Below are 14,711 nucleotides of genomic sequence, written 5' to 3'. Positions count from 1 at the left end.
TCAGCATGTTCTGTAAGTATCAGTGTAGCCCCCAGGGCTTCCAAAGCTGAGTTGCCTACTCTGTAGGTGTCTGTCTAGCCTGGTCTTAAATATCTACAATTTAAACCCATTGCTTCTCATCCTAACCTCAGAGGCCAAGCAGAACAATTTTTCTTCCTCTTCCTTATGATACTCTTTTAGATACTTGAAAGCTGCTGTCATGTCCCTTTCTGTCTTCTCTTTTCCAAGGTAAACAAGGCCAATTTCTTCAGCCTTGCTTCATTTCTCATGTTCTCTAGACCTTTCCTCATTTGTGTTGATCTTCTCTGGGCTTTCTCCAGTTTCTCCACATTTCCTGAAATGTGGCGCCTAGAACTGGACATGGTACTCCAGCTGGGGACTAATGAAGAGGTCTCGTTCCCTGCGTAAGGGACGTGAGACTGGGCGGGTTAATTTCCATCCTCCTGTCTATTCCTTTCCTAAGCCAGGAGGGCACAGTAGTTCTGTTGGGGGTTGGAGAGAGGATAGAAGCGAAATCCAAGATCAAGGAGACTGGACCTGTGGATGCTTTGGGGGTCTGCAGTAAGGGCCTGCTTTGGGAAGCCCCCTCTTTGGAGGTGAATGGGGCAGCACTGAGACACCACCCGGAAGCAGGTGCCACAGACACTAACTGCAGATTCATGGGACGGCTCTCAGATCTTGCACACGCATAAGATGATAGATCTGCAGGAGGGAAGGGCAGTGGCGTAGTGAGGGGGCTGGAGGGGGCAGTTGCCCCGGGAGAAAAATAATATAACATTTAGCTAAAACTAGATGTCACTTTTTTTTTTTTTAAAGGAATACCATATCTCCTGCCTTTTGTCTCTTTAGGTCCCCAGTTAACATTTTCAAAAGCACGAGTGACTAAAGTCATTTTTGATAATTGGACTTGGAAATCTAAGCTCAGATTTTCAAAGGTAATTAAGCTCCTAAAGAGACAGTTGCCAACTTGGATCTTCAAAGATATCGGAGTTTTACACAACTTTGAAAATCTGGTCATAAGTGTCCTAATTAGTTCTGAACATGAGATGTAGGAGCCCAGTCCTAGTTCCTTCGGCATTTTTTTAAAAATTTGAACATTTGTCTACACTAATTCCCCTCCTTTCTCTTTCACTATCCAATAAATGCATGGATCAAAATTACAGGTGCTTTGTGAATATGCTGACTTGAGAGTGGAAAGATTTCATATTGTCATGTATGAGTCCTGCTAACCCATCTCAAATATGAAAAACTAGGTTGATACCTGTTCATATCAGGAGCTGTTGAATTCAGTTTACCATTTGCACTATCTCATTAGGATCTTTAGTGGAGAAGATTTTTATTTATTTATACTGTGTGCAAAGCATGGGCTCACAAGAATTCCTCCATTGTTTTACCATGAGTCTCAAAACATTTGGGCTATGTCTACACTTGCGGCTGCTTGCGCGAGTAAGATGCAAATGAGGCTAAACGTGGAATATCACCGAGCCTCATTTGCATACCTAACGAGCCACCATTTTTTCCCAGAAGAGGCTCTTGCGCAAGAAGGCGCATCTACACTGCCCCTTCTTGCACAAGAAAAATCCTCTTGCGCAATGCCGTTACACCTATTACTTGACAGGAAGAACGGCATTGCACAAGAGGGCTTTTCTTGCACAAGAAGGGGGCAGTATAGATGCTCCTTCTTGTGCAAGAGCCTCTTCTGGGACAAAATGGTGGTTCATTAGGTATGCAAATGAAGCTCGGTGATATTCCACGCACAGTGTAAACAGCACAGGACTGTTTTCCGCAAAAAAGCCCCGATCACAAAAATGGTGATCAGGGGGTTTTTTTTGCAGAAAACCGCAACTAGATTGGCCACGGACGCTTTTCCACAAAAAGTGCTTTTGTGGAAAAGTGTCCTGACAATCTAGACGCGCTTTACCGAAAATGCTTTTAACGGAAAACTTTTCCATTAAAAGCATTTCCGGAAAATCATTACAGTGTAGATATAGCCCCAGTGTTTAAAGGCAGAGCTGACTAGAATCAGTTGAGTCCTTGTCTTGTCTCAGTGATTGCTTGAGCAAAAATCATTGATAAAATCTTGTGTAGACTGAGCTTGGACTCAACATGCAGGCAATATGTGTTGAAGGGCAGTGCAAAGGAGGCAATGGTGGTGAGGTACTATATTACCTAGTGAAATTAGTGGTGCTGAAATCACTAAGGACTGGAATTTGACCACAGAACTGACACTTTCTTAACAAAGACTCCATTTTTGCTATTTAAAAAGTAAATCAATGTAACAAAACTGCAACGCTCTCTGGTAACTTAAAAAAAAAAAAAAATCAAACTTTAAATTTTATTGAAAAGATTGGATAGTTTGCAATTGAAAATATTTGCCCTACACTTAAGGCAACTGATTTAATTTTGTGTAAAATTTTGCATCATAAAGGATGGCATTTTTTTGGAAAATGTTCAACTATATTGATATGCATTTTGATCAAATCTACTTCTGATGTGATATTTGTGTGTGATTGTGGTTTGTTGTTTGGGTGCTTTTTTTGTGCTCAACAAAAAATCCTAGGGGGGGCAAAACGGTTCGAATTGGGCCCCGCACTTCCTAAAGCTGGCCCTGGTCCAGCTTTTCAGGCAAAGGCCACCTTCCTGTTCAGTTCGTACAGCACCTAACACAACGGGGCCTTGGTCTGCGGCAATGTAAATAAATATTTACATTCAGGGATTTTTTTTTTTTAAAAAAAGTCCCTACTCCTGGCTATCATTTTAGGAAGCCAATGTGTCAGCAAAGCTTCTGTTCCCCCCTCTTTTTAAGATACATCATGAATTATATGCCTGGGTAGCGAAACAGACGAGTATTACACAACCTCTGTCAGTTTCACCTGATTGCTGCTGCCCTATGGAGAAGCAGAGATGCAAAAGGGAAGAGAGGACAGAGAGGAGAAGTCTCATTTTTAGACAGCGGCTTGTGTTGTTTCTTTGTGCTACCAACCCTCCCCCTTCTCCCCAGTCAAATCCTAAAATTCATAATGGCCCATTCGACCAGGTGTTTTGTAATAACCCCCAACAAATAAAAGTTCTATGGAAACTCCCTTCTGTGACCGATTATTTTCTCCCCACTGACTCAGGATGGCTAATGGAGCAGAAGTAGAGCAGCAGCGATGCCATTGTGCCGCCTCCTACAAAAACAAACAACCAAAAACGGTTCTTGCAGCCTTGCCAACAGCAGTGATGCAAGCGGAGCCCTGGGAGGCGTCAGACGGTGTCGATTGCGGGGGGAAGTGGAAGCCATGAGGCTGGATTTCACTCGACATGGGAGGGGATGCCACTGATCTCCAAGGAGCGGGGTGGGGGCTGTATTAATTGGGACCAGAATTGAGTTCGCTGTGTTCCGTGGGGGCTACTGTTTGGAAAGCATTTACAAAAGTCAGAAAACTGCCATTGATCCCATTCAGACCAGAAACGGGCCAATACAGAGCTGTATCTTAAAAAACAAAAAAAACCAACAAAGGGGCTGCACCCCCTGCTCGCTCCCCTTTTGTGTGGGGTAGGCAACCCTGGCTCTCCCCCTGGTTACCAGGCAGGGCCAGGCTGTGGCTGCACCAGCACAGGGTCCCTTCTCCCTCCCCTCCTCCACCAGCCCGGCCCTTTCTCCCCTGCCCCACCCCGCACCATGAGGGTCCTGCCACAGGGGCAAAGGAGCAGCTGTTTATAAAAAACAAGGGCAGCCGCTCTCCAAGTGGCAACTGCCAGACCTTCAGCCAGCCGCTGTGTGGCAGTTGAGGGGACCGGGGTGCACCTCAGTTCCACCCCCCTCCCCCAATCCCGCCTGGCATGGGTCCTGCTGTGCCCCCCCACCCACCCATTTGCAGATCCTGCCACTGGCACCCCAGTCAGCGCTTTTTTTTTTATTTATTTATTATTAAAAGAAACAATAGCTCTGTCTTGGCCTGTTTCTGGTCTGAATGGGATCAGTGGCAGTTTTCTGAATCTGTTTTGTAAACACTTTTCAAACAGTAAAGCTTCAGCCAGCCGCTGTGGGGTGGCTCAGGGGGCTGGGATGCACCCCAGTCCTAACCCCCTCTCCCACCAGCCTCATGTTCCCACTCCCCCAGCCTTTCCCCGCAAGCCCAGCAGCAGCTTACCTTCCAGGTTCACCTCTCCCCCAGGCATCCCTGATGGCCACTAAGATACAAATGAAGTGATCTGATTTTTTGTATAGTTGCCAGTTACACACCACAAGTCGGAAGCCAGACCTGGATGTGGCAGAGTTGGGTCAGGCCTGCTCAGCAGCTGGAAGCCACCCCCTTCACCAGCACAGGCACTAAAATCACAAGTGAGGCATCTGGGGCTCAGGATTGAATCTGACTCCTGTGCCAGCTGTTCCGGGGCTGTGACTGACTGGATCCCTACCCACCACGTGTCACGTGCTGGAGTTCGATCCCTCAGGCGCTGTGGAGACTTACGTGTGGGACCACGCTCAGTGAAGAGGAGATTGCGAGTGGGGGGAGGGGCTCTGTAACAGGGCAGGCCATCTGCAGCAAGGGGGGGGGGGATCACAGATGGGGCAGCAGAAAGCACCGGCTGAGTTCAGGAGGGCAGCAGGTGACAGGTGCCTGGAAAGGGTGCAGGGAGACCAGTGATCGGGTGTAGCCGAGAGAAGGGGCCAACCTGTGTGTGGGAGAAGGGGGCTAATGGATGGGTGCTTGAGTGCCCCAGGGAAAGGAGCACCAGGCAGAGTGGTGGGCTGGGTGCAATGGGGGCAGGGTCCCTTAGGTCATAAGAGCGGCTACACTGGGTCATACCAACGGTCCATCTAGCCCAGTATCCTGTCTGCCCACAATGGCCGATACCAGATGCCCCAGAGGGAGGGAACACAACAGTGATCCCTCCCGTCACCCACCTCCAGAGAAATCAAGGCTAGGGACACCATTCCTATCCATCCTGGCTAATAGCCATTGATGGACCTAACCTCCATGAATCTAGGTAGCTCTTGTTTTAACCCTGTTAAAGTTCTACCTTTCACCACATCCTCTGGCAAGGAGTTCCACAGGTTGACTGCTGGCTGAGTGAAAAAAAACTTCCTTTTCTAAAGGTCAGGGACGTGTGTGTGTGTGTGGGCAGCAGAAGAAGGGTGCCCAGGGCACAGTGGGTGCCTGCAGCAGGGCAAAGCTGCTTGGGGCCAGGGCTGCAGTGGCAGGTGCAGCAGGACAAGAGTGTCAGGGGCACAGCAGACAGGAGAAGGGGGCTCACGGCCCAGTGGGGGACACAAAGGGCAGGAGAAGGAGACCCCGGGGGGGGCGCAGCGGGCAGGAGAAGGGGACCCCCGGGGGGGGCGCAGCAGGGACCCTGGGGGGGCGCAGCAGGGACCCCGGGGGGGGGGCGCGCAGCGGGCAGGAGAAGGGGACCCCCGGGGGGGGCGCAGGGAAGCCGGCCGGGCCCCGGCGGGCTGCGGGGCCCCCGGGACACTCACCCGTGCACGTCGGCGGAGATCCGGGTGCCCAGCGCGCACACCGCCTCTATCCGGCTCCCGTACTGCAGCCGCAGCGTCCGCTCCCGCAGCATCTTCCCCCGAGCGGCGCCGGGCGCGGCCCCGCAGCTCTGCCCTGGCTCGCTCGCTCGCACCCGCCCTGCGCCGCCACCTGCCGCCAGGTGAGCCCGAGCCAGCCGCGGCCCCTGCGCCCGCGAGCCCGGGCTTATCCCCGGCCCAGACACGCCCCCTCCTCCCTAGCGGACCTCGGGGAGCCAATCAGCGGCAGCAACCCCCCTCCCTCCGTCAGCCAGGGCTGAGCGTCCGCTTTGTATTTAGAGAAGTTTGGGACAACTTCCCCCCCAGCGCACCCCCCACTCCCCCTTTAGCCGGGGGGGGGGGCTGCACCCACACTTCTAGAGCACGTGATCATGAGCTCGTGTGTGTGTGTGTTTGGGGGGGGGGGCAGACAGTGCCCTGGGCAGACCCCAGAGAGCTCCCAGACACAGGCCAAGGGCTCCCCCCGCTGTCCCAAGCTCAGCCCCGCTGGTGCTGGAAACCGATCCCTGTGCAAACAGCCCCGCTCCCGGCCTCCAGCCTGCCCATCCCGCCCAGGCAGAAATCGATCACCTCGAAACCCCGCACAGGCCACGGCTACTGTGGTGGGCGTGGCCCGGGGCTTAACACCTGAGCCCTTTATCCGGTGGCAGGTTATGGAGCTTTCATACGATCTCCTTCCTTCCTTCCTCCCACAGTGAGCTGGTGGTCTTACTAGTACAAGCTGCTGTCTGATGCTTTGAGGAAGCCTCCTTCAAACTGTCACATTTATAACCCTAAAGTTACAATGTCATAGCTAAGAATTGTGTTTTTGGAGAAAACCAGCAAGGTGGAGACCTCTGATATGTGGTGCAATTGGTAATTCATCCATTACTGATTAATTTAACACATACCATGTTAGAATATGCATATGGGCTTTTCTTTTATTACTAGGGTGTTATTTGATGAGTTTATTAATGTTCAAGATAAATAGATCTTTTCTGAAACACACTAAAACAAAGAAAACGTCTTCCCTGGGTTACAAGGTAGCCAGGTTGGAATGATTAAATCTCAAAGAATTTAAAAAACATCCAAAGATCTCAACCAGAACTGAGATCCCTTTTGGTCTTAGAGACTCTCTAAACACATGTCTACACTCGCGGCTTCTTGCGCAAGTATGGCTGATCTTGTGCAAGAATTCGCAGAGCTTCCAGACTGCCCGCCTGCTCTTGTGCAAGGAAATTTACGGTATGGCGTGGTAAGAGAGGGCTTCTTGCACAAGAGCTATGCTCTTTTTGAACAGGTGTAAGCCCTCTTGCACAGGAGCTCTTGCGCAAGAGGGCAGTGTGGACGCTCGGCCGGGATTTCTTGATCAAGAGAGCATCCACACTGCCATGGGCGCTCTTGTGCAAAAGCACAGCTCGCACATGGCAGTGTGGACGTTTTCTTGCACAAGACTTCTTGCACAAGAACCCTTGCGCAAGAAGCCGTGAGCGTAGACATAGCCGCAGTGAAGCACAGTTCCCTGTTCTGAAGAGGCTGGGTGCTGGATCTGCAAACATGCCCTGTTACTGTACCCAACTCTACACATATGATTTTAATATAATTTCTTGTGTGCAAAATTAAACACAAGTATAAGGGCCTAATTTAAGCAGCTGCAACGAACACCTATCAGACAATATGAAAGGGTAAGAACATAAGAACGGCCGTACTGGGTCAGACCAAGGGTCCTTCTAGCCCAGTATCCTGTCTGCCGACAGTGGCCAGCACCAGGTGCCCCAGAGAGGGTGGACCGAAGACAATGATCAAGCGATTTGTCTCCTGCCATCTCTCTCCAGCCTCTGACAAACAGAGGCCAAGGACACCATTTTATCCCCTGGCTAATAGCCTTTTATGGACCTAACCTCCATGAAATTATCTAGCTTCTCTTTAAATAGGGATGAGAAGGTCACATGTTTACATGGCCTGGCCTTGTGCACAGGTTAGTGGTTCTGAGCCTGCAGGCATTATTTTTCTGTGTATTTTAACATCTAAAGATCAGCAATCCCCACTGGCTCGCTCCCTCGCCTCTCTCAGCGGATGGCTTCTCGTAACCATCACAACAGCAGTCTTCTAGGGGAAAGGTTTGATAGTACAGGACTTGTTAGTCTTGTTTGAGCAAGATGTTCCATGTCTAAGGAGAGGAGTGAAAAGAAGCACCGAGAGGCTGACAGTGAAAATACTCAGACTTTACTCAGTTTCATATCCAGATACCTATGACGTAGCCCCAGTCATCTACTGCAGTGGCTCACAACCTTCTCAGACTACCAGAGTCCATAGGGCGAATTGGGGCAGCTGCCGCAGGCACTGTGCTTTGGGGGCCACATGCTTTTGGGGAGCCAGAACAGCTGCCCCCAACCAGCCTATGGATGGGAGGAATCTGGGAGATTATGGGGCCTGGTGTGATTGCCCCCCTGCACTTACCATGTGGACGGTGGGAGCCGGAGCAGCCCGACAGCTTACTCTGCCCTGCTATGCTGCCCTCCTAGCCCTCTGCACTCTGCTTCTCCATGGCAGCTCCAGCTCCTGCCGCCTGCATGGTGAAGGGAGGGACCCCTACTACCATCGCACCAGGCCCCCTAAAATCCCCTGGGTCACATTGCACAAGGGAAGGGGAAGGGAAAGGGAGCAGGGGTAGTGTTTGGGGGGAGGGTTACCCCTTTCAGGAATCTGATTTGTCTTTCATAGCCCAAGTTTCACCTCACTTAAAAACTACTTGATTACAAAATCAGTCATAAAAATACAAATGTCACAGCAAACAAGTACTGAAAATTGCTTACACCCTCATTTCTACCATATAGTTATAAAATAAATCAATTGAAATATAAATATTATGCTCCCTTTTCAGTAATATATTGTATATATGAAATTTTAGTTTGTACTTTTGTACAAACATTGTAAAACCAGGCAAATATCTAGACGAGCTGATGTGCTCCCTGGAAGATCTCTGTGTACCCCAAGGGGTACATGAACCACTGGTTGAGAACCACTGATAAACTGTTTCAGTTGCAAGTATTACAGGGAAACAATCTTCCTTTAGAAGCAGTTTCCACTGGCATTTTAAAATAAATTGATCTGGAGAAAGGGTTAAGCAGTGAGGTAGTAAAGTTTGCGGATGATACCAAACTGTTTAGGATAGTCAAGACAGAAGCAGACTGTGAGGGACTCCAAGAAGATCTCACCAAACTCAGTGATTGGGCAGCAAAATGGCAAATGAAATTTAATGTGGATAAGTGTAAAGTAATGCACATCGGGAAAAATAACCCCAACTATACGTACAGTATGATGGGGGCTAATTTGACTATGACAAATCAGGAACGGGATCTTGGAGTTATCGTGGATAGTTCTCTGAAAACTTCCACACAGTGTGCAGCGGCGGTCAAAAAGGCAAATAGGATGCAAGGAATTATTAGGAAAGGGATAGAAAATAAGACCCAGAATATCTTACTGCCCCTGTATAAAACTATGGTACGCCCACATCTTGAATACTGTGTACAGATGTGGTCTCCTCACCTCAAAAAAGATATTTTGGACTTGGAAAGGGTTCAGAAAAGGGCAACTAAAATGATTAGGGGTTTGGAATGGGTCCCATATGAGGAGAGGTTAAAGCGACTGGGACTTTTCAGTTTAGAAAAGAGGAGACTGAGGGGGGATATGATAGAGGTCTATAAAATCATGAGTGGTGTGGAGAGGGCTGATAAAGAAAAGTTATTTATTAGTTCCCTAAATAGAAGAACTAGAGGACACCAAATGAAATTAATGGGTAGCAGGTTTAAAACTAATAAAAGAAAGTTCTTCTTCACACAGTGTGTAGTCAACCTGTGGAACTCCTTGCCAGAGGAGGCTGTGAAGGCTAGGACTATAATAGAGTTTAAAGAGAAGCTAGATAATTTCCTGGAGGTTAGGTCCATAAAAGGCTATTAGCCAGGGGATAAAATGGTGTCCTTGGCCCCTGTTTGTCAGAGGCTGGAGAGAGATGGCAGGAGACAAATTGCTTGATCATTGTCTTCGGTCCATCCTCTCTGGGGCACCTGGTGCTGGCCACTGTCGGCAGACAGGATACTGGGCTAGAAGGACTTTTGGTCTGACCCAGTACAGCCGTTCTTTTGTTCTTATGTTAAATTGACATTTTCTATTGACTGTTGATTTATATTTTAAGAAAATACATGAGCAAACTTGGCCCCACAAAGTTGCTTTAAATATTTCCCACTCACCTCAATGGATATTTCACCCATCTCAAGGATGAATCTAATGTGGTTAGAGTGTTCAGTTTATTTCTTGACACTGGGGAACTTGATCCTTCAATTTCAACATGTAGAAATATACATTTAAGTTGTTCAGAATATTAAATGTCAATTCATTTCATTTCCATTTCAGAGAGTTTTTGTCATGAAAGCTCTCAGGCATCTTACAAACAATGTACATACAGAACCACTAAAATGCAACAAACTTTGGGGCGTGGAGACCTCAACCATGGGAAAATTTTACCCAAAACACTGAGACAAATTGTGCCCCCCCCCCACACATGTAGGGATAACATATTAATGTATTAAAATAATTCCCCCAAGTGGAAGTGACTCCCCATAATTTGTTCCCCACAACTTAGTGTTTAGATTTATTTATTATTATTATTTGTTAAGATTGTTAAATGTTTAGATTTATAATTATTGCCCCTCTAGAATATAATTTGTTAGGAATGCAGTATTAGGTCATGTAACTTAAAACTGTTAAAAATATAATACTATGTAGCCAGAAACAGCTCCCCTCTGTGTCCCAGGGAATGCTCAAGCTTTTGCAAGGGACTGCTTGAAATTGACATTGCAGCTGATACAGTGTAACAATGCATTGTCAAGCCACTAACTCTGCTTTGGGAGCCAAGCCCTGTAATTGACTAAGGGCATTGTTAGGTTCTCTTCAAAGCATTGTGAAGCAATTAACCCTAATCGCAAAGTGAAACATTGTAACTATAACAGTAACTAACTCAGCACTCAGACAGACAATGTTTCAAGAAATGCCACCCAGAAACTTGTGACTTTTTTGTAACTACAACTCTTGTATATGTAAAGTTGTTATTATACAAAATACTGTATGGGAAACATTAATTAAGGAATGTATGTAAGAGAGGGAGTGCTTGGACGATGAATGAATGGTTTTGAGAGGTGCCAGCCTGAGAATGCAGCAACAAAGGGCTGAAGAAGGCGTCAGGTGCCAGTGCAACCAAAAGGTGTCAAGTGGAGAAAACCAAGTACTGGAGGTCCATCCTATGAGATCACTGACAAGCACCCGACAGCCACCCTGGACATCAGCATGATGCAGCAATTCCCATAGACTGGCATAGGAAGAAATTCCTATAAGAACTAGACTAAAAGACTCCGGAGTCAGAGTCCAAGGTTCTGCTGCCAGCCCACCAGGAGTTTCAGATGTGCATATGATCAGGACTTCACTCCCCGCTACCATCACTTGTGTACAGAATTCTGGCCAGTATTCTGTCACAAGCAACTTCCAAGTAGCTAAACAACGTTGTTTGCTTCTATCTTTTCTTTATTCTTTATTATTATCTTTACAATAAATGTGGCTTTTTGCCTTATCCCCCTCATAAGATCCTGCTTGCTTTTATTGGTACAACAAATACGCACACTTTTATGATGCATCCAAAACTCCTCTCTCTCTCTCTCTCTCTCTCTCTCTCTCTCTCTCTCTCACACACACACACACACACACACACACTTTTATGATGCATCCAAAACTCTTCAATTGAATTATTTCTCCAACACCCTATCATATGCAATAGGAATATATAACTGCCTCCTAGTGATTTGCAAATCAAAAAATGATAAACTAGCTCTAAGGATGAAGTTTCCACTCTAAATTTAAATTTGTCATTGTCCAATTTTCCATAGTTAGCATCATCCACAAATCCCATTATCACTCACACATGTTGGGTTTAATCAAAACCTTTGATTAAAAAAAATAAACTAAAACCAGGCTTTCTTCAATTGAGCAGAACAACTTTCTAAAAAATGGTTTTTTTTTATGAGGTTGGGAGAGGACAGACCAGGTGAGTAGCAGCTACCTGACATTGGGTCATTTCAGGCAGCTGGAGTGAAATTAAGTGTCGAAAGATGACTTTGGCAACATGGGGCTTTTTGAGCTGTGCCAAAATAGTAGTTGACAATGCCATCATTATGTGATAATGTCAGTGGAACAATGGGGAGAAGCAATGAAATGCAGAGCCAGAGCCAGAGGAGTTAAGGGAAAGATATGCTAAAGCATCGCTGGGCCACTGATCTTTTGACAACATTCCGTTACAATGAGGCCAACAATGGAAGGAGATGTCATTGTTAATGGTGCTTGGCAGATGTCACTCGAGGAAAGGGACATGCACTGCACACTATTTAGGAATAACTACATTCTGATTGGCTTCAGGCACAAGCGAAGTGCGATTCGGCCAATCAGGGATCAGCTTAGCCATAAAAGTATTGCATATGCAGATGGTCAGCAGACATTTCGATTTTTTGTTTTCCGTTTCATTATTCTCAGCAAAGAGTGTGATGCCAGCAGAGACTTGCTGACCAGCTTCTGCTTCATTGCTGCCACAAGGAAGTGTGTCTGCTCTGAGGAAATGAAATATTCGGCACATAACATAAGAACATAACATAAGAACGGCCATACTGGGTCAGACCAAAAGTCCATCTAGCCCAGTATCCTGTCTGCCAACAGTGGCCAGCACCAGGTGCCCCAGAGAGGGTGGACTGAAGACAATGATCAAGCGATTTGTCTCCTGCCATCCTTCTCCAGCCTCTGACAAACAGAGGCCAAGGACACTATTTCTATCCCCTGGCTAATAGCCTTTTATGGACCTAACCTCCAGGAAATTATCTAGCTTCTCTTTAATATCTGTTCTAGTCCTAGCCTTCACAGCCTCCTCTGGCAAGGAGTTCCACAGGTTGACTACACACTGTGTGAAGAAGAACTTTCTTTTATTAGTTTTAAACCTGCTACCCATTAACTTCATTTGGTGTCCTCTAGTTCTTCTATTATGAGAACTAATAAATAACTTTTGTTTATCCGCCCTCTCCACACCACTCATGATTTTATAGACCTCTATCATATCCCCCCTCAGTCTCCTCTTTTCTAAACTGAAAAGTCCCAGTCGTTTTAACCTCTCTTCATATGGGACCCGTTCCAAATCCCTAATCATTTTAGTTGCCCTTTTCTGAACCCTTTCCAAGTCCAAAATATCTTTTTTGAGGTGAGGAGACCACATCTGTACACAGTATTCAAGATGTGGGCGTACCATAGTTTTATTCAGGGGCAGTAAGATATTCTGGGTCTTATTTTCTATCCCTTTCTTAATAATTCCTAGCATCCTATTTGCCTTTTTGACTGCCGCTGCACTCTGTGTGGAAGTTTTCAGAGAACTATCCAGGATAACTCCAAGATCTCTTTTCTGATTTGTCATAGCCAAATTAGCCCCCATCAAACTGTACGTATAGTTGGGGTTATTTTTCCCGATGTGCATTACTTTACACTTATCCACATTCAATTTCATTTGCCATTTTGTTGCCCTCAGTTTGGTGAGATCTTTTTGGAGTCGCTCACAGTCTGCTTCTGTCTTGACTATCCTAAACAGTTTGGTATCATCCGCAAACTTTACTAAAGAGAGGCTCTTCGCAGAAAGGGAATATTCCCCTCCATGCTCTAGCTGTGCATTCCATTGCTGGTTTTCATGGCAAATAAGGTGGCTTCAAGTGACCCTGAAAAGCCCTGGAGCTTTTGGGATTGGGGGGAATTTCAAAAGCCCTGGAATTTGGGGGATTTTTAGGAAATGGGATCATCAGCATTTGTGAACTAATATGGGGTCCCTAGGGAGAGGCCCTGGCAGGTGCGGGGAAGAAAGGCAGCGCTGCAGTGGGGATCCAGTCGATGGGGATCTTGTAGATCTCGGAGCCTCTGACAGGTGACCCTGACCAGTTTGATTAAGAGGCTGTCAAGTGCCAGCACTTTGGCTGCCCCATCCCTCACTTCTGCACATCTCCTGCCCTTTGCCTTGGATCTGCCTCCCCCCTACCTCCGGGAGCCTCCTGCTTGCTGTGCAGGGCAAGGGAGGGAGAAGAGGGGCACTGATGTCAAGGTGCCCCCTCTCCCACCCTGGATCCTGTCTTGGGGCAGGGGGAGGCACAACAGGGCTTGGGATGGAGGGAGTTTGCTGGCTGCTTTTGGGAGTGGGGCAGGGCCAGGTCAGGGGTGAGCCTGGCTTAGCCCCCCTGCACCACCACCCGGAAGCCACCTGAGGTTAGCAGGGCCCAGTCGGAAACCACATCCTGAAACCCTACCCCAGCCATGAACCCCCTCCTACACCCCAAGCCCCTGCCCTAGACCCAAGCACCCCAGCATCCAAACACTCTCCCAGAGCCTGCAACTAGAACCCCCTCCGGTACCCCAACTGCCTGCCCCAAGCTCAGCTCAGAGTCCCTCTCACACTCCAGATCCCTTAATCCAAGACCAGAGCCTCCCCTCCTCCCACCCGCTGCCCCTGACTGGTGAAAGTGAGGGAGGATGGGGGAGGGAGGGAGGATGGAGCGAGCAGGGGCGGGGCCTTGGAGAAGGGGCATGAAGGAGGCGGGGCCAGAGTGTTTGGGTTTGAGATAGACCCTGGATTGCGCTTAAATTCAAAAAGTGATCTTGCGCTTTAAAAGGTTGGAGACTTAATGGAGAATTAAGGTGTTGGATTGGGACTCAGGAGGGACGGGCGTGTTCTTGTGCAAGTCACAAGGCCGGTTTTCACGAGAATTCGGCAGCCCTGATTTCATCGCTTCATTAAGCCCGGCTGGGTCCTACAAAGGCAGCTGCTTCCCTTAGGGGCTGGAGCAGACGGAGCTAGGGCCGGAGCTGTGTGAACCGGCTGATCCCCTTTCGTGGGGCTCTGCACACGGTGCGGTAGAACCCACCAGGAGGCAGCCTGAGCGGCTGTCGGTATCGAGCGGCTGCGTGTCGTTAGCAAACCCTGGAGCTTGGGACCCAGCTGAGCCTCTGTGATTTCTTGACATCAGTTTTGTTGCATCAGAAGCCCAGAACACAGCAGGTGCTGGGATGCTGGGAGTTCCCTCGGAGACCGGCGCGACGCTGCTTCGCTTAGATCAACACTAGGCGCAAATGGCTCCTTTGCAGCACT

At 48.0% G+C, this 14,711-nt stretch overlaps 1 protein-coding gene across 1 annotated transcript in view; it reads right to left on the bottom strand.

Annotated features, from left to right (window-relative positions):
• The window catches only part of LOC102445544 (protein-arginine deiminase type-2), a 78,579-nt gene extending 72,891 nt beyond the window's left edge, over positions 1-5,688 (bottom strand). Inside the window, exon 1 of the mRNA XM_075906208.2 lies at positions 5,465-5,688. Within this exon, the coding sequence (XP_075762323.2) occupies positions 5,465-5,556 (92 nt within the window). The 5' untranslated portion in view covers positions 5,557-5,688. The remainder of the gene's footprint in view (positions 1-5,464) is intronic.
• Positions 5,689-14,711: the final 9,023 nt, after the last annotated feature.

The sequence above is a fragment of the Pelodiscus sinensis genome, chromosome 24 (assembly GCF_052426305.1).
Source record: "Pelodiscus sinensis isolate ZL-2025 chromosome 24, ASM5242630v1, whole genome shotgun sequence".
NCBI lineage: Eukaryota > Metazoa > Chordata > Testudines > Trionychidae > Pelodiscus > Pelodiscus sinensis.
The sequence above is the reverse complement of the archived record's forward strand: the minus strand, read 5'-3'. Positions and strand labels throughout refer to the sequence as shown.